The 19,300-nt window shown below is 39.1% G+C and overlaps 1 protein-coding gene, 1 long non-coding RNA gene and 1 pseudogene across 2 annotated transcripts in view; all 3 read left to right on the top strand.

Annotated features, from left to right (window-relative positions):
* LOC147916587 (uncharacterized) overlaps positions 1–18,496 on the top strand; it is a 90,233-nt gene extending 71,737 nt beyond the window's left edge. Inside the window, exons 2-3 of the long non-coding RNA XR_015552790.1 lie at positions 16,983–17,147; positions 17,777–18,496. This is a non-coding gene — a long non-coding RNA (uncharacterized LOC147916587). The remainder of the gene's footprint in view (positions 1–16,982; positions 17,148–17,776) is intronic.
* Positions 5,794–6,768, top strand: LOC101408938 (olfactory receptor 52B2). The gene has a single exon (XM_004418623.2). The coding sequence runs from the start codon at positions 5,800–5,802 to the stop codon at positions 6,766–6,768; it is 969 nt and encodes a 322-aa protein (XP_004418680.2). The 5' UTR covers positions 5,794–5,799.
* LOC101387080 (olfactory receptor 52B2-like) lies at positions 12,428–13,652 on the top strand (annotated as a pseudogene).
* Positions 18,497–19,300: the final 804 nt, after the last annotated feature.

The raw sequence follows: 19,300 nt of genomic DNA, 5'->3' as shown, positions 1-19,300 counted from the left end.
GTATTCTGATTTCTATCACCATCGACTAATTTTTGTCTGTCATAGAACCTCATATGAGTGGAATCACATGGTATGTAGCCTTTTGTATCTGGCATCTTTCACATGACATAGTGATCTTCAGTTTAATCTGTGTTGTTGCATGTTTTAGTAGTTTCTTTATTTTGATTGCCAAATGTTATTCCATTGTATGAACATGTCACAATTCGTTTACCCATTTGTTTGTCCATTCTTCTTTTGAAGGACATTTGGGCTGTTTGCAGTTTTTGGTTACTATGAATGAAGCTCTTATGAACATTTTTGTACAAGGCTTTAGTGGACTTATGTTTTTATTTTTCTTAGGTAAATATCTGAGTGGGATTGCTGGATTGGTGTATTTTCTTTCTTTTTTTTTTTTTTTTTCCCTTATTGGGTTCCTAGCAACTTCTTTGCTCCAAAAGTTATAAGATGAGTTTGGAAAAGTTACTCTCCTCCCAACAATGTTAGAGTGCTTGAATTAAGTGCTCACACAAAGTAAAATTTGCTTTTAATGGTGTGAAAATTTTAATCAGCCTTTCATTTATTCTGTCTCCTTTTTTCTTGAATTTACAGTGAGTGATTGACCCTGCAGGGTTCCTTCAAAACTATCCCTCTCATCTCCGTTAATCACTGTTTCTGGACTGAGTCTGAACACCGAGAGCTTTTGTCTTCTCTCCTTATCAGCTACTTGGTTTCTCTAAGCCTCTGTTTTCTAATTTTCCAAATGGATATAATAATAGTGCCTAATCTCATTGGGTTGTTCTGAGAATTAAATGAGATACTTTATGTTAAACCCTAACACAATGACAGGGAAGTCGTATGGGCTTGACAAATGTTAGCTATTATTGTGTTATTATTTTGTAGCTGAGATTTCTGTCACTACTCTTATATTGTGTCTTAAAATACTTTACGTGCGTTTTGTCTGGAGCTGCTATCCTTAGAGTTAATGCTCCCTCTTGGCAGTAGGGGAATAGTTTTCATTTCTCCCTTGGTTCATTAACCCCATGCTCAATGATCCCAGGGGTGATTCAGACACCTGTCTCCAGAAAAAGGAAGCATGTGGCTTCTCAGTCTCTAAATATAAGTACCCGGTACTGAGCAGGAATAGTGACACCCCTCATGCCAACATGATCAGTCTCCAGCCTTCTCTTCTCATTCCTCTTCTCTCAGAACAAGCAAAGTTTTTAGCTGTTCTCTACCACTTTCTCAATCCTTCAGCTGATCCTGTACTGTAGTAGGTGAGTTTAAGAGTATTGACAGTGGCAGGAGGAGAGATTGGCAGGCGTGTGTGTGTAGGTGTGTTTGTGTGTTTAGAAGTATCTATGAAGGACAAAGACTAGAGCTTAGAGAGAGGGAATGGATCTTTGGGAGAAAGACAACTGTCGGTGAGACAAAGGATGAGAGAGGGATTGCAGCATGATAGAGCACAGGGTGGGGAGTATGGGCATTGGGGGATATGTCAACGAGACTAGGAGAGGGACACTCGTTAGAGATAGGAGTGGGAATGCAAAGGGGCATCAGGAACAGCACCAAGAGAACGTGAAGGAGGAGAGACTTCTTGATAAAATGTTTGAGTGCAGTTCATAGAGCAGTCAGAATCAGACTGTACCAGGACAGGGGCTATCAGCGGGGGCTACTGATGAAAATGGTTCGGGTTTTGATCACCACCTTAACACAACAAACAAAGCTACTGGTAAAAGATTCATTCACTAATTCCATGGTTCACTTGAACAAGTATTTCCTAAGTACTTCCAATGTGCCAGACTCTGTGCTTAGTGCTGTGAACTCCCCAGTCCCACAGCGAGGACTCTCGAGGAAACTTTCTCTCGGTAATCTGGGTGTCAGGTGTGTCTAAACTGGAAAAATCCTCCTCATTCTGTCTCCCATCCTGTATTTTGCAGAACAGGTATAGAGATTGGTAGAAGAAGAGGTTGTGCCTTGGAATTGGGTTCTCCACCTTTTTACCATCATATCACAATGAATATGGCAGATGGTATTTACACATGATGCACCACCATATACTACTCAAATTTTGACAAAATTCCCAAAATGTTCATAGGGAGAAAAACAAATAGGTAAGTGGAAATTTTTCTTGAGATGTCTATTTATTAAAAGCTGTGAGTCAGGGCCAGCCTGGTGGTATAATGGTTATGTTTGCATAGTCTGATTTGGTGGCCCGGGGTTCATGGGTTCAAATCCTGGGCACGGACCATGTACAGCTCATCAAGTCATGCTGTGGCAGCATCCCACATACAAAATAGAGGAGGATGAGCACAGATGTTTCCTCAGCAAAAAGAGCAAGATTGGCAACAGATGTTAGCTCAGAGCCAATCTTCCTCACCCAAAAAAAAAAATAAATGTGAGTCATTATTAAGGGTATCTCAGTCCCTCTGAGGCATAGATAACACTGGCTTTACATGCTGGCTTAAAGTACATGTGAGCAACAGTGGAGTTATTAGAGGTATAAACCTGAATTTGCTCCAATTTATTAAAAGGGAAAATCATTTACAAATTTTGATACCTTATATATTAGTAGAAACAAATTTCTTGCAGCACATCTCACAACTAATTCTTCTATATATTATGCTGCAAACAGAGCCCATCCTTATAATCTGGGGAGAGTGGCAGGCTGTTTTATTTATTAGGGATGTGGCTTCGGTGTGTGAAGCCTGTGTATTTTAAAGAACCCAAGAGTGGTGAAAAAGATGAGATCTGAAGCACGTGTATGAGGAAAATGGAAAATTGAAATTAATACTTGTTTAAATAAATGTCTAGTAATACAGCTAGAAAAAAATTAACAGAGTCAACTCCTTATAGCTATCTAGCAGTTTTTCTGATGTGGTTTCTGGGTACATTTTAATACAACGTAGCAATGTTAGGAGAATCTTCCAAAATTAAGATTGCATAAAAACGTGAAAGGCCTTCATCTAACCCCTTACAGAGGGAATGGGCATAACGAAAAAATAGGGCTGGATGACACTCACAGGAAGAAAAAGAGAGCAGAGTCTGGTCAGGGGATGCAGGGAAGAAGTGGTTCCAGTTCTCCTTAGCCTGGATCGAATCTTCCCTGTGATTCTAGAAGTGAACTCTCCTTGGTTCTAGAGCTGAAGCTATGACTCCCACCACTCTGCCATGTCCCTGGGGATCTTGTAAATGATGGAGATAATCTCTCTTTGTTTCTGCCAAGACAGATGAGTGTTTCTCAGATCATTTGAAGAAAGTCTGCTAGGTACTTCTAACACAAGCTAAGTCCATCACTGGTGGACCTGCCTGGTGCAGGTCAAAGCCCTCAGGTCTGTGTTCTGAGACACCAGGTCCATCTGAGAGATCTGTTCTCAGGCTATTTTTCTGTCCTTGGGCACTTCTCTTATCCCTTTCCCTCTTCTTTACTCCTGGAAAAGAAATTCATTTTGGTCATATTTGGATGAAGAATAAGACTTTAATGTTGCTGAATGTTCACTAAGATGCTTTGCCTATTAGAAAAAATACAATAGGACAATAACAAAAATGTTTATAAATAATAATAATAACAACAAAAATAATAATCCACTCTTCTGAGTACTAATATGAATTGACTCATTTAATCTTCCTAATTACCTCATGGAGTTTATTGTTATCCACATCTTGCAAATTAAAAGATAGAGGCATGCAGAAGTAAAGTAACTGCCCAAGATCACCCAGCTACTCAGGGAAGACCTGGGAAATTAACCCAGGAAGTCTGGGTCCAGAACTCAGTGTCTTCATCTACTGTGCTGTGTTCTTTCCCACTCAGCAGGGCTCCTTGCCCCTTCTCTGCTGTTTGGCTCTTTTTTTCTTGCTTTTTTTCAGGGCTCTGGGAGGTACTTTCTGAGAGACTTTGGATGTGCCTCTTTGCACCTGTGACCTTCCTCTCTTTTCACCTCTTTCCTAAATGAGCTTAGAACTCTCCTGCTGAGAACCCTCAGCAGGGCTGAGATGGAGTCCTGAATGAAATGAAAGCCCTTCTTCACATAGAAGGTAACCTCCTTTCCAGAACCTCATTAACAGCCACTCAGGCCTTGCTGCCCCTCTCCCCACTCTGCATTTGGTATCTCACTATTGAGGTTATAAAACATCATTGGAATTGTAAGCAGAGAGCCAGAGTTTTTTTCATGAGGATTTGGTATCTTTTATTGAAAAGGGATATCTTAGTAATAACTAATGGGGTTGGGAGAAGTAGTGAGAAAAATTTTCAGTAAATTTCCTTCTAAGGACAATAAATTTTTTCTTCTGGTAGGGCTTTTGTTTAAATAAATTTGGGGCCAGTGCTCTAGAATAGAAACAGACCAGTGCTAGCTGCGGCCCTTCTTCTCTGTTTATCCCTGCAAAGCTCAGCCTCTCCTCTAAATACAAGTTGAATGCACATTTAAAATATGCTAGCTTAAAGGATGTCAAATTATTAGCCCACCTGGGGCCCTTACTTGTCTGAATATGGCCCTGTTCCCTTCCTTGTACCCAGCTGGAGACCCATTGCTCCCTCCTCACAGCCCATCATGTTCTGCAAGTGCATCTGCAAAGAGGCAGCGGGATGGATTCACAAACTGAGGGTTTCATTCCTTGTGATGCCTTCCTCCCTGGAAGATCCATCTAGTATTTATCTGTCTATACTCCTGACTGTCTCCATGGTCCCTTTTGTCCATGTTCCCTTCCAGATTCTTAATCACTTATCCTTTCCCTCATCCTAATAAACAACAGATAGTCCAGAGCTTCAGAAGGAAACAGATCTTACCTGGGTAACGGGGAGAGCTCAGGCAAGAAAGGCCCTATGTTTTATCCTTCTTAGCTGCAGGGAAACCTGAATCTTTTTGAGGGTTAAGGAACAAGTAGGGTGACAAGGAAGGTTATATTAATGGAGACAGAAAGGAGTGTATTGATTCCCTGTGTTCAGAATAGTTTTCCTGGAGGTTCTTAAGGATAAGGAGATCTAGACGCAATCAAAAGCAACTTGTATGGGACTATTTGAGGAGGAGCATGAGAAGTTCATGAAGAGCAGGTGACGAATATGGCCCCTCACAATTTTATTGGATGCCCCACTCCTCACTGCCTTTAGGGAAGATCTGAATCTGGGTGAGAGTGGAGAAATATATCCCTTAGGCACCTTCTGGATTTCTACTTGGTGCTCCATTGCCACGCACAGGAAGCCACAGTGCTAAGACACTAGGCAAGTCTTGTATGAAATATTCAACCTAATACCTGGATAAATTTAATGTGATTAAATATAATCAAGTTAAGATATAGCTTAGCTAATAGATCTTCAGGAAGGAGACATATTGTTACAAACACAGGCCATTACAAAGTGGTGTGCCCTAAGGAGGTATTTTAAAGTTAAAATTTGAGTAAGCAGAAGTGCAATGGAAAGGAAGTTCAGGTAAACACAGAAGGAGCAAAATCTTGGGGGAAGAAAAAAGTACAGCACAGGTAAGGGGGCAAATTCTGCTTAGGTGGCAATGGTAGAATGGGGTCAGAAAGGTAAGGTGGGCCAAAGTTTGGGGGCAGGGTGATTGGGGGCCGGGTGAAGGCTCTCTTGGTTCTGGAAGCACAATTACCACAGAAGCTCTACATGCAAACGAGGCACCAAAGGCCAGGAAGTCATCCTACACCCAAATGTGCATTCTCTGAAAGGACTTTCCCCTGGAGAGTCCCGCAATTCAGAAGTCCATGCTATCTGTTATGATCTCTGACATACTCAGAGATGCTTTCTGTTCCTATCACTTTCAGCGACTCATCAGCTCCTAAGTCACGATAGAGAGTACCTTAAAGTGCATCATGACTCATGCCAACCTTACCATCTTCCACCCTGCAGTTTTTGTCCTAGTTGGCATCCCTGGGTTGGAGGCTTATCATGTTTGGCTGTCAATTCCCCTCTGTCTCATGTATATCACTGCAGTCCTGGGGAACAGCATCCTGATAATGGTCATCATCACAGAACACAACCTTCATGAGCCCGTGTACTGCTTCCTCTCCATGCTGGCCATCACGGACATCCTGCTGTCCACCACTACTGTACCCAAGGCCCTAGCCATATTTTGGCTCCATGCCTATGACATTGCCTTTGATGCCTGTGTCACCCAAGTTTTCTTTGTCCACGTGATGTTTATGGGGGAGTCAGCCATCCTATTAGCCATGGCCTTTGACCGCTTTGTGGCCATCTGTGCCCCCTTGCATTATACGACAGTGCTAACATGGCCTATTGTGGGAAGGATTGCTCTGGCTATTGTCACCCGAAGCTTCTGCATCATCTTTCCAGTGATCTTCTTGCTGAGGCGGCTGCCCTTCTGCCAGACCAACATCATCCCCCATTCCTACTGCGAGCATATTGGAGTGGCCCGCTTAGCCTGTGCTGACATTACCATTAACATCTGGTATGGGTTCTCAGTGCCCATTGTCACGGTCATCTTGGATGTGATCCTCATCGCTGTGTCTTACTCACTGATCCTCCGAGCAGTCTTTCGTTTGCCCTCTCAGCATGCCCAGCAAAAGGCCCTCAGCACTTGTGGCTCTCACCTCTGTGTCATCCTCATGTTTTATGTTCCATCCTTCTTTACATTATTGACCCACCGCTTTGGACATAACTTTCCTCAACATGTCCATATCCTGCTGGCCAATCTTTATGTGGTGGTGCCACCAATGCTCAACCCCATTGTCTATGGTGTGAAGACAAAACAGATCCGGGCGGGGGTAGCACACTGGTTTTTTGACATCAAGGCTTGGTGCTGTGCTTCGTTTCTGAGCTGACGACTCCCCATGAATCCCTACTCCCAGCTTTATTAAGGAAACTAATATTAAGGAAACTGTGAAATACAGAGATTTCCTGGACCGAGACGGCTTTTCCTTTTCTTCCTCTTTTCCTGCTTCTTCATCTTTTCCTCCTCCAACTTTTTTCTTTTCTTCTCTCCTGGTTCTCCCTCTTTGCCTCCTTCTCCTGTTTCTTTGTTTTCTCTATCCTCTTCTTGTCTCACATCCCTTTCCCACAACCCTGAAACAATAACTAAGTGTACATGCTTCTGACGTGAGCATTTGGTATCCTCAGTAGATCTGAGGTAGTCCGGAAACACAAGGAGCTGAACGCTGCCTGAAGTGATTTATGAGCAAATGTATAAAAATAATTTTACATTTAACATCTGAAGGGGTTCCAGTTTTTTTAAAATCTCAAAATGTGCATTGATTCTTTATACAGACTCAAGTAGCTCTCCACTCACTTCTACAATAGCAGGTGTTTTTGAAAAACAGCCATGCATGCCCTTTAGGCATCTGGAAAACTCTTGCTCATTCTTCAAATTTCAGTTCAAGAACTGCCTTCCCTGGGAAGTCTTACCAGCTTTTGCCAGGCAATCCAAGGCTCCTATATTCATATACCTATTGCATCTTCTACAAGTCTCCAAATGTGTGTAATGAATTGTAGTGGGTTGTTTATTTGTACCCCCAACTGACTGTAAACTCCTTGAAATCAGAAGAGTGTGTGTCATTCATATTTGAATTCTCAGTGCACCACAAAATGCCTGGCATATAATGAATGCTTGTAGAATGCGTGAGAACATAATTACTCCCTAAAGTTAGAACATGCATCTCTCTGATACACTGAAATGATCAGCTAAATTACAAAGCCAATGACTAGTAAATCAGTTCCTCCTAAAGACAATTTAGCGTTGTGGGGCAAATAAACTGCTAATCGCCGTGCCTCTTACTTCTCACAACTTTGCTATATCTCAGAGACTAGGAAATAGACAAGAGTGGGAGGAAGCAGAGTACTTTTGATTTTCTCTTCTACCTGTCTTCTGACCATCCCCAGTATTAGGAATTATAGCACATTGTTCATGACCAGGTTAGCAAATTTGGAGAGGTCTCTAGGAGTTCAGAATCTTGACTCTCATTCTTTCATACCGTTTCCAAAGGTCATGTACTCTCATTTCCTCGACCACCACCAACACTAGTGAGTCCCACATCTCTCCCTCCATCCTAGAACTCTCTTTTGAGTTTTAAATGCATAAATCAACCTATCAGCTGGATATCTCCTCCACAATATAGAACTCCCACACACGCTAGCTTTTCTTCCTGTTTTTGTTCCTTTTCTTGGGAACTAGATTATGATGATCCCACCAACTTCACTGAGCTGGAAACACTGAGGAGCTTCTTAACTTCTTCCTGTCTGGCCTGCTCCTCAAGAAGTTACTGGTTGTTACTTATGTTGATTGTACCTCTAAATGGTTATCTGGATAGTATTTGGAGTCGTATCAGGATTCAAGTCTTGTCCCCACTGTTTCCCAGCTGTGTGAACTTGTGAAATTTGTTTACCATTTTTAGTCCTTAATTTTTTCATCTGTAAAGTGGGGATAGCAATAGCATCTCATAGGGTTATTGAGACTATTAAATGAAATGAACAATATATACAGCACTTACAATCCTTAGCTCATAGTAAGTATCTGAGAAATACTTCATTTATGTTATTAGTATTGTTAGTTTTCCTTTTAATATTACCTCTACCAATTACTTATGTCCCTTATTATCTTTCACCTCAGATATTACATTAGTTTTTTAATTGATTTCAATGTTTTCAATATTTTACAGTGTAACAAACTATACATTGGCTCTGTTAAGTATTCTAAAATGCAGAACAAATCATACTACTTTCTGTCAAATACTTTTGAGTGTTTTCCATTACTTACGGATGTGTTTTCCACAGAAAATTCTGTAGAAATAGATATCAGACATCATAATGGACATTTTATAAAAAGTTCCATGGTCAAATAAGCGTGAATAACGCTGATACTCTGTGAATCATGCACATGGCTGTCCAAAAGAAGGACTGAGTTCACAGTTTGCAGTTTCTCACACTTACGTGACCATAGATGTTTGTATCTATGTCCATATAATTTTTTGATAGCCTATCAATTTTCATCTCTAAAATTATCTAGTGTTCTGTGGTCACAGTTTGGAAATCACAGGACTGCAGAGTAATTTCTAAGCTAAGTATTAATTTAGTAATCTGGTCCTAACTTATTTTTCTGTCAATATCTCAACACACACCACCATATAGTAATACATTGATATATAATATAATAATATTAATGATAATAATAATTACAAAAATAGCTAATGTTTAGTAAGAGCTTACTCTATGCTAGGAACCAGGTTAAGTGTTATGCTGCATTAGCTCATTTAATCCTTGTACAACCTCATGAGATAGTACTGTGTCAATCTTTGTTATATACATAGGGTCGCCCAAAGTTCAGAAAGGATTAATAATCAAGACCACACAGCTGGCAGACGGTAGAGTCCTGATGTCAACTCCTCTTTGAAGTCTTTGCTGATCCCCCCAAATCAGAGGTGACCATCTTGTCCTCTGGGTTTCCACAGCAATGACAATTATGGTTTCAGCTGAATATTAATTACTCTATGAAACCACCAGAACTTGAGTTCTATGAGGCATAGAATATGTCTTATTCACCATTATAGTTCCAGCATCTGGATAGGGTTCAATATGTATATTTATAGATTGACTAATTTGAAATATGGGGAAGTGGTTGACCTCTGGACCCTTCACTGCTAAATACTGTCTAATTTTATTACTGAAAATCATTTTCACACACACATGCACACCACACCACTTAGCTGCTTCTGATCTACTATTTCTTCTATATCTGCACAGATTCCTACGTACACTGAGGTCTAGCAAGTATAGGCAGAGCTTTAAGTCTATGTATTGACTAGCAATAACCTAAATCCACTCTGTGTCCATATGTTAGCTATAAATATGGAGTCATTAGCAGATGCAGTTTGTACAGACTGCTGCAAGTAGGACATAGTTACATTATCCACACTCTCTTGTTCCTGAGTCAGTGAGCTCTGGAGGCTGGACCTGCTGGAGTCAGCTTCTGTCTAATTAAACCAGATGCTCCCTAAAAACATAATGGAGTGGAAGCTCTGTCCTCACCCAAGGGATTCCTGCAGATGAGGTACAAATAGTGTGCTATTTCACCCCAGAATATGCATCTGGCAGCTTCTTTCACATGTTGGGGAAGATCTTTCTGTTGAACTGGGAAAAAAGATTCTGGGAGGGAATAAATGTTTGGTTCCTGGGATTTTTAGGTTTTCCTGTTCCAATAAACTATTGATCAGACAAGATCTAGTCCTCTGGATAATGTAGTTTAGCACACACTACCTGGTCTATACATCTTGACATCGTGAACTGCTGCAGACATATTTTACTATGCAGGGCTGGGACTAGGGTTAATTTTTTTCCAGAATATTAAAGTGGTTTAAAAAACATTGAAACATTTAAAAGAAGGTATATTAAAACTCATGACATTAGTTTAAGTTTAAATATATTATTTATAGAAAAATTAGAATTTATTATACTTTTATTGGCTTTAATGGAAGAAACTCATAAATATTTCAAAATAAAATTATGGAAAAATTTAACCATTAAAAACACATGAAAGCATATATATAGGAACTGTCATTTTTCCTTTTTCCTTGGGCTCCAGTATGGCTCAGTATAGCATTGTCAATCCTATCTTTATTTAAAATTTTGATATTTTGTTCATCATGAATATTTTGAATTAATTTTTATTTTAAAAAGATTGTATTAAAATATTATTTATCGTGTTTACTGAGCTTTTTGGTACACACTTACATTTTGTACCCGGGGTAAGTGCCTCACTTGTCTCACCTTAGGCCTGGCCCAAGGAGAGTCAAGACCTGGAGGGCAGAGCTGAGAGTCACAAAGAATGGAGCCCCTGATGATGTCTTGAATCTTTAGAAAAACTTGATACTAGAAACATACTTTTCAGTTTCAGGAGCAAGGACATTTCCATTTGTGCTCAAGCCAGAGTGGGTTTGAATTTTCTGTTACTTATAACGTAAAGTGTCCTAACTGATACACAGAGAGAGAAATAGAATTATCTTACACAAGTGAATCTTCATTTCACTTAACTATATGCCATGATGAATACTCCTTTTTTAAAAATGGAAACAAAACATTCCATTGTAATATATGTACCATAAATTATTTATTGCCCTATTGATGGATGTGGAATTTGTAATATACATTTCTTTTACAATTGCAACAGTGTAGCAATGAATATCTTTATAAATATATCTATATGTTCTCATGTTGTGCCACCAGCACTGGAGGCTAATTGTTATTCTTATGTTTTCCAATTTGACAGGAAAATGACAATATTTTAATATGATACTGATTTGCATTTCTTTAAATTTTGAGCATCTGTTCATACCTATATTGGTCATTTATTTTTCTTGTATTTTGAATTACCTTCTTTGATTCTTTGTACATTTTCTAATTTTTGCTTATTCATTTATACCAATTTTTAGTATTTAAGGATCTTAACCTTTAGTCCATTACATGCTTTGTAAGTTCTTCTAGGATTTTTATTTATCCTTGACTGCATTTTTGCACAATTACATCATTCAATTGTTAATGTCTATGAAAAATGGTTTTCTTATCTTAGGAAGATCTTGCCAACCCCTAAAATATTTTCCTGTTTTCTCCTAAGACCTTTATTTTAATTTTTAATATTTTGTAGTTTTATTTTTTAAATGTGCATCTTTAATATTTCTGGAATTTCTGTATGTTTACTGAGTGATATGTGAACTAATTTATTCACTAACAAAAATAACATAGTCCAATATCCTAATGCCATTAATTGAGTACCCCTTCTTTCCCCACTAACTTGAAATGCTACTTTATTACATTTTAAATTCCAAATACGTTAGTTCCTGAACTCTTTGTTAAGTTTTACTGACCCACTAAATAATAATAATTAGCATTTATTTAGTGTTTCTATGCCAGACAATATACTAGGCAGTTTGCAGAAAGTATTTAATTTAATCCTTGCAAGATAAATATGAATTTTCAAAGAGAAGGCTAAATTTTTGAGATTTGAAAGTTGCTTTTTGTCAATAATCAGAAAGTTGGAAACCCAGAATTTGAGCCTGGGGAAGGCTTCCCAGATAATAAATATTGAAGCCGTGAACTGGTAGATCAATAGGAGTTTAATAAAGACCAAATGCAGAAGAGTATGTTCCAGATTAAGAGAAAAGTTTGAGCAAAGTCATGAAGGTTGGAAAACTCAGATCTTGTGTGGAGAATGGATTGTAGTCTAATTTAGCTTTGTTAGAGTACCTGAAGTGGCTTAAAGCTAGAGAGGAGAGTACCAGTGGGATTGTGGAAGGCTTTGCATGCTTGAGAAGTCTGGGCTTTATCTTGTAATCAATAAATCATTATATAAGAGCTGTAAGAGAAAACACAATAAGATTTTTGTTTGGGGCATACCGTCCAGGCTGCAACATAGGGTATGGAGGGGTTGAGGATGGGAAGCTGGGAGATGGGGAGACCAGATTAGTGAGGAAGCTACTGCAACAGAACAGGTGAAGGATGACGAAAGCCTGCGTAGGAGCGTGTTAGCGAGAATGGCGTGGTATGCATGGATTCTAGATAATGCTGAGTTGTGATCAGGAACCTATGTTCATATTTATGTTTGCAATGATAATGTAGGAACTGAAAACATAACATTACATACTCTAAGTCAAGACATTAGTGATTGATTTCATTATCTAATGTTCAACTTTCAGTGAAACGTAGAGCTGGTTCTGACCACTGACTCTCACTTTCTCTAGTCTTCACGGAGAGACTGCAAAGCAGGCATATTTGGTGCTAGCCTCACCACCTTTCACCCCACCATATTCATCCTATTTTGCATCCGAGGACTGGAAAACTACCACACTTGGCTTTCCATCCCCTTCTTCCTCATGTACATCACTGCAGTCTTGGGAAATGGAGCCTTCATCCTTGTTGTTCTCAATGAATGCACCCTCCATGAACCCGTGCGAGTCTTCCTATCCATGCTGGCTGGAACTGACATCCTGCTGTCCACCACCCCTGTGCTCAAGCCCCTAGCTATCTTCTGGTTCCCTGCTGGAGAGATTGCCTCTGATGCCTGCATCACTCAGATGTGTTTCATCCACATTGCCTTTGTGGCTGAGTCAGGAATCCTGCTGGCCATGAATTAATTGAGTGTGACTGCTACGTGGCCATTTGTATTCCCTTGAGATACACAGTCATCTTAACTTCTATGGTAATTGTAAAAATGACCCTGGCAACCTGGGGATGAAGCATTGGGACCATTTTCCCTATCATATTCCTGTTGAAGAAGCTGCCTTACTGTAGGACGAATATCATCCCCCACTCATACTGTGAACACATTGGGGTGGCCAGATGGGCCTGTGCTGATATCACTGTCAACATCTGGCATGGCTTCTCAGTGCCAATGGCATCAGTTTTGGTAGATGTTGTACTCATTGGTATTTCCTACACTTTGATCCTCCAAGCTGTGTTTAGACTTCCTTCCCAGGATGCCTGGCACAAGGCTCTCAGGAACTGTGGTTCTCACATTGGAGTCATTCTTTTCTTCTTCATCCCAACCTTTTTTACTTTCCTGACCCACTGCTTTGGCAAGAATATCCCCCGCCATGTACACATTCTTCTGGCAAATCTCTATGTGTTAATTCCCCCCATGCTTAATCCTATCATCTACGGAGCAAAGACTAAGCAAATCAGGGACAGTCTGGCTCACATGTTATCTATTGTGGGGACACCTTGAGAAAGCTCATGGTTCCTTCATAGTTTTCTCTTACGAGCAGAAAAAAAAGAGAACTTACCAACCAAGTTTAGGTTTTGTAGCGTGTTGCAGCAGAAAGCACACGGGCTTTGAAATAAAATGCATCTGAATTCAAATCCTAGCTCCCTTACATTCTGGTTTTTGACCATGGGCAAATTCCCACCTTTTAGAAATTTAGCCTTAACTATAAAGTGGACTCACTTGTACCTATGCTCAAAGGTCTTTGTAAGGATTAAATTAAATATATAAACTCCTTGGTATATTGCTCAGCATTTAGTGGGCTCTCAATGTTGGCTATAATTCTAATTTGAAGATATTTTAGATTTGATATATGAGTTTTCCAATATTTCCAGAGGCTCCTCTGCTTTCCCCTGCTTACCTTCCAATACTGTATGATGACCACCATCACCTCTAACACCACTGCCATCATCAGCACACATTGGTTTTACAAATCAAATTAGGTAATAAATATAAAAGAGGGCTTTTAAAAAATATATTAAGCTGTTGAAACAGACTAATGTTGATATTGACTACTTTTTATATGTAAGGAACTCTCCTTATATACCATTATTATATTTTAAAAAACCTCTTTACTCATGCAGAAAATGGGTGGATTGACACAGACACAGGCATTGCCCTTAGAGAGCTGATTCTTGGAGCTAGACACATGAACAAAGAAGTTATGGGGGTCACACTGGTAATGGAAAATTTGATATATCCCACAAGTATTCAGATGTTAAAAAGAAAAAGCAAGGTAATACTCTATGATTCTATGTCATCTTCTCTATCTATTTTTTCTTACTTAGAGACAGTTTTATGGCTTTAAAATTCCATTTTTAAATTAGGATGACTTCCAAATTGATATATCCAGCCTAGACTTTTCCCTTGAGATCCACATTCATATATTCAACTACTTCTTGACATCTCTAGTTGTTTGTCTATTAGACATCTCAAAATAAACATGTCTGTAGTATGATAGATTAAACTATGCTTAACGTCAGTGAATTAGCAAAACAAATTTAATTACTCTCTCATTTAAACTATAGTGTGTCAAAAAGATCTATTCTCCATTTAGTGACTCAGAAATCGTGGATCCCTCCGTTCTGTGAAATTGTTATATCAGCACGCATTTTTCAGATTTGCCAAATCAGGGAAAGTGAGGCACTCCAATTATTAACTGCTTTGGTCTTGAAGTGATTCATCACTTTTGTTCACATTTTCATTTGGTGAGCCTGTTGTCTTAACATGGCCCCAACTCAACTGCAAGGGAAGGTGGGAAATGTAGGAGTGTCTCTGGATTTGCAGTGAGTGCTAATTGTTTCTGCCACCATCTATGCTTTTGGCCACTTACTATTTTTTTGTTCCCTTCTTCTCATGTATAAAACACACACAAATCTTCTCTATAGGAGAGACCCCAAAGTCTCATCCAGGCACTTCACTCAGCTCAAAGTGTAGGATCTGAGGTGATATACAAGAACTTCTCCATCAGATTTGGTTGGGGCTCTTCTTGGTCTAGAGATCTATGACTTAAAAAAATTTATCTGCTCACTCATCACCCTCTTATTAAATATATAATAGTATAACAGGTATGTTTAAAAACAATAACTTCTCCCACTTGCAAAGATGAAGAATATGACACACAATAGTCATTAATTTGTAGCAATTTTGAAATCTCCATTGGGAAGACATTGAGAAGTCTTGGTGCCCCGAGTTTGGGAGAAATTTCTTGATTAGACTCTTGCAGAAATTCTCTTGTTCTTTCCTCTCTGTGACCCCTAGAGGCTTCTCTGAAAGCTTCTTTCTTCATTATCTTCTTGGGCCATATCTAAAATGGGTGTTCGAGAATATGTCCTTCTTGGGGACAGCACAACTTTCTTAGTCCACTTCCTGGTGCTGAAAGGTTGGGTCCCAAGGGTTCTGTTAACTCTTGAATAGTCAAGAGTTAGCTGAACTCTTGGTTTCTTTGGTGATATATGTTGATTAAAAACCTAGTACGCTTCTCATTTATTTGGTTCCACTTATGTACCAGTAAACATGCTCCAAAGTCTTTTAAAGACATAATACTCAATTTTTCTCTATTTTTCCCTTTGTCATTCCCATGCACATCCCTCAGAACTAAATGGAGACTAATTTGGGACTGTGAAGCTTTAGTGGGAAGGTACCACCTTTAAATTGACCTTTGCTCTCAGTTGCTTTAACCGTCTGAGATGTTTGCTGAACAGCACACTCATAACATGATCTTCATCTTTAGGCACTTTGAGAAATTTTATAGGGATATTTTGCTTGAAGCTTTTGAAAACCATTTCTTATCATTTGGAGTTTAGAAGCAGTTCATTTTCCCATCTCTGCAAAGCTCTGAGGTTTTTTTTTTTAGCCTTCTGTGGTAGGCAGCATCATGCCCCCCAAAGATGTCTACATCCTAATCTCTAGAAGCTGTGACTATATTAGCATACATGGCAAAGGGGAATTAAAGTTGCAGACAGAATTAAGATCACGAATCAGCAGATGTTATTCTGGATTATGTGGGTGGGGCCAATGTAATCACAAGGGTCCTTATAAGTGAAAGAGGGAAGCAGAAGTGTGAAGTGTTAGAGTGAAATAAGTCAGATAGAGAAAGACAAATACTGCATGATATCATTTATGTGTGGAATCTAAAAAAGCAAACTCATAGAACAAGTAGAATGGTGGTTACCAGGGGCTGAGGTGGGTGGAATGGAGGAAATGAGGAGATATTGATCAAAGGATACAAACTTCCAGACATAAGACAAATTCTGAAGATCTAATGTATAGTATAATTATTATAGCTAACAGTACTGTATTATATACTTGAAAGTTGCTAAAAGAGTAGATCTTAAATGTTCTGGCTACAAAAAGAAATGATAATTATGTGACATGATGGAAGTGTTAGCTAACACCATGGTAATGATTTTGCAATATATAAGTGTATCAAATCAACACATTGTACCTGTTAAACTTACACAGTGTTATATGTCAATTACATCTTAACAAAGCTGGGAAAAAAACACTTGGAGGAGAGCTATCAGTAGAGTCATTCAACCTGAAACATCATCATTTTTTCTTTTCTGTGTGAATAGCAAATAATGTTTTACTGTGTTAAATAACTGAAAATTTGAAGTTGCATTTTTACTATACAGTCACTGAATTCATCTGATTCTCAGATTTTTTGAATGTCAAAAAGCATATTTAATTAACAGGATTCTATGAGGATTAAATGAGATTGTGTTTGAGGCAATTTTTAAGCTGCCAAGTACTCTATATAGGGCATTACTATTGTTCTTATGCCCCCTCCAGGTGGAAACATGGAAGCTATTGTGTTAATCTGGAGAACTCTTCAGTGACTGCCTCTCTCCTCCCCCTAATCTTTGGACTGTGAAATTGCTGATCACTGGTAGAAGACTCAGCCTGATCTGTTGGAAAAGAACACAGCTTCTCTCATCACAGCTGTCTCTAAAAACAGTTAAGTTCACCTATCCCAGTTTAAAGGCTGATTACTTGTGGCTCTGCTGTGGGTTTTCAGCCTCTATATCCTGCCCTGCATTAAACCACTCTGGCTGATCACCTCATGGTTCCTACCACTGCTCCACATCCATCCAGATGCTGTCCTCGAAGGATCTGTTGCCAAGCTTGTTGCCACAAGCTTCCTTAAGGCTCCCCTTAGTGCATTGTCCAGAACATTTTTTTAATACTCTTGGAAAGTCTACATTTACTGTCCTATGACTGACTGGGCCATTCACACAGAATTTGTTAGGCAGCTATGGGGTGCAGAGTCCTGTGCTAAACATACTGTTCAGTCCACAGTTTCACTAGAGAGGTAAAAACAGTAAAAAATCATTTTGTTTTCTCCAAAAGAGTGCTTGGAATCATTTGTTCAAGTTTAGAATTTTATTGCAAAATAACTTTAATTACCTCTATATGGATTGCCCATTCAAGGCACATTCTCTTCCATTATCTTTGAATTTTATCAACATCCTAGCTACATAGGGAATAGTGACTATTGCCAGTATACAAATAAGAAAAAAAAAAAATAGGAAGGTTAGATAAGTTGCAAAGGATATTGCTCTTAGTTTTTTTTTTTTTTTGGTTAGGAAAATCGGCCCTGAGCTATCATCTGCCAATCCACCTCTTTTTGCTGAGGAAGACTGGCCTTGGGCTGACATCCATGCCCATCTTCCTCCACTCTATATGGGACGCTGCCACAGCATGGCTTGACAAGCTGCGCGTCTGTGCGCTCCTGAGATCCGAACCGGCGAACCCCAGGCCGCCACAGGGGAGTGTGCGCACTTAACCGCCTGTGCCAGCGGGCGGCCCCAACATTGTTCTGTCTCTTGAGTTGCAGTTGAAAAAAATAGAACACAGGTTACAAGCAAAATTGCAACTTACTATCTTATCAGGTTGAAGGAAAGACTTAGGAACTAGGTGGTAGGAAGGGCAAGGATATTAAACCATGGGAAGAACTGGAACTATACCCCTCCATCTATCATCTCTGTTTTCTCTGTGTGGTAGCTATATATCATACCACAGATTGGTTTTCTCCACGGCCTGGAAACAGAGTTTCTGAGTTTTACATTTTAAAATTTTGTCTACTGGAGAGTGACTGTCTAAAAACTTTGGAGAAAGATCTCTTTGGCTCAGCTTAAGTCAGATTCCTACTGCTAGTCCAAAGTGCTATGGTGAATCAATGAGTGGGCTGTCATTACACAGGCACGGTGCCTCCATGTCAACCATATGAGGATGGACATTTTTCAGAAAAGCAGATAAAGGAAGCAATCTGTCAACTGGAGTTATATGGCAAATCAGAGGTAGAATTGGGCATAGGATCTAGATCTCCTGATTCTCAACGACCTTTGTATTTAAGTATATTTATGTGTTTACTGTGTATATTCCCTTTTAGACTGTAAGCAGTTTGAGGGTGAGATCATGTCTTCCTTTTTCACTACTTTACCTCCAGCATCTCACACCCAATCAAAAAAAAAAGTTGTATCATTCTCTTCTCCAAAGCATATCAAACAGTAAATACAAAAGAGAGAGAAAGAGAGAAGAGAGAGAAGAGAGAGGAGACAGAAGAGAGAGATATCTTACTGAAGAAACTTTATTGTTTTCTTTTATAAATTAATATTATTTCATGAGAATTTCCCCCTGTAACTATAAAGTCTTATAGACATCATTTTATGGACTTCATTTTATTTTTTGAATAATGATGCAATGAACATTTTTCTAAATAAAATTCACTGTTTTTACAGATTATTTTCTTTAAATAAATATTTAGTATAAATTACTGGGTTTATTTATTTTCTTTATTGTATTTTTTTTATTCTATTTCATTGATTTCTGTTTTGTTTTTATTATTTTCTCCACTTACTTTGGTTTTAATTCTTCCAATTTCTTTCTTTTTTTTTTTTTTTCACTTGAGGAAGATTAGCCCTGAGCTAACATCTGTGCAAATCTTCCTCTATTTTGTACGTGGGTTGCTGCCACAGCATGGCTGACAAGTGATGTAGGTCCATGCCCAGGATCTGAACCTGAAAACGCAGGCTGCCAAAGTGGAGCACACTAAACTTAACAACTAGGCCATGGGGCCAGCCCCTCTTCCAATTTCTTAAAATAGAATC

The sequence above is a fragment of the Ceratotherium simum genome, chromosome 7, assembly GCF_057802395.1.
Source record: "Ceratotherium simum simum isolate JZ-2026a chromosome 7, ASM5780239v1, whole genome shotgun sequence".
In the NCBI taxonomy this organism is placed as follows: Eukaryota; Metazoa; Chordata; class Mammalia; order Perissodactyla; family Rhinocerotidae; genus Ceratotherium; species Ceratotherium simum.
This window is presented reverse-complemented; position numbering and strand designations above follow the sequence as displayed.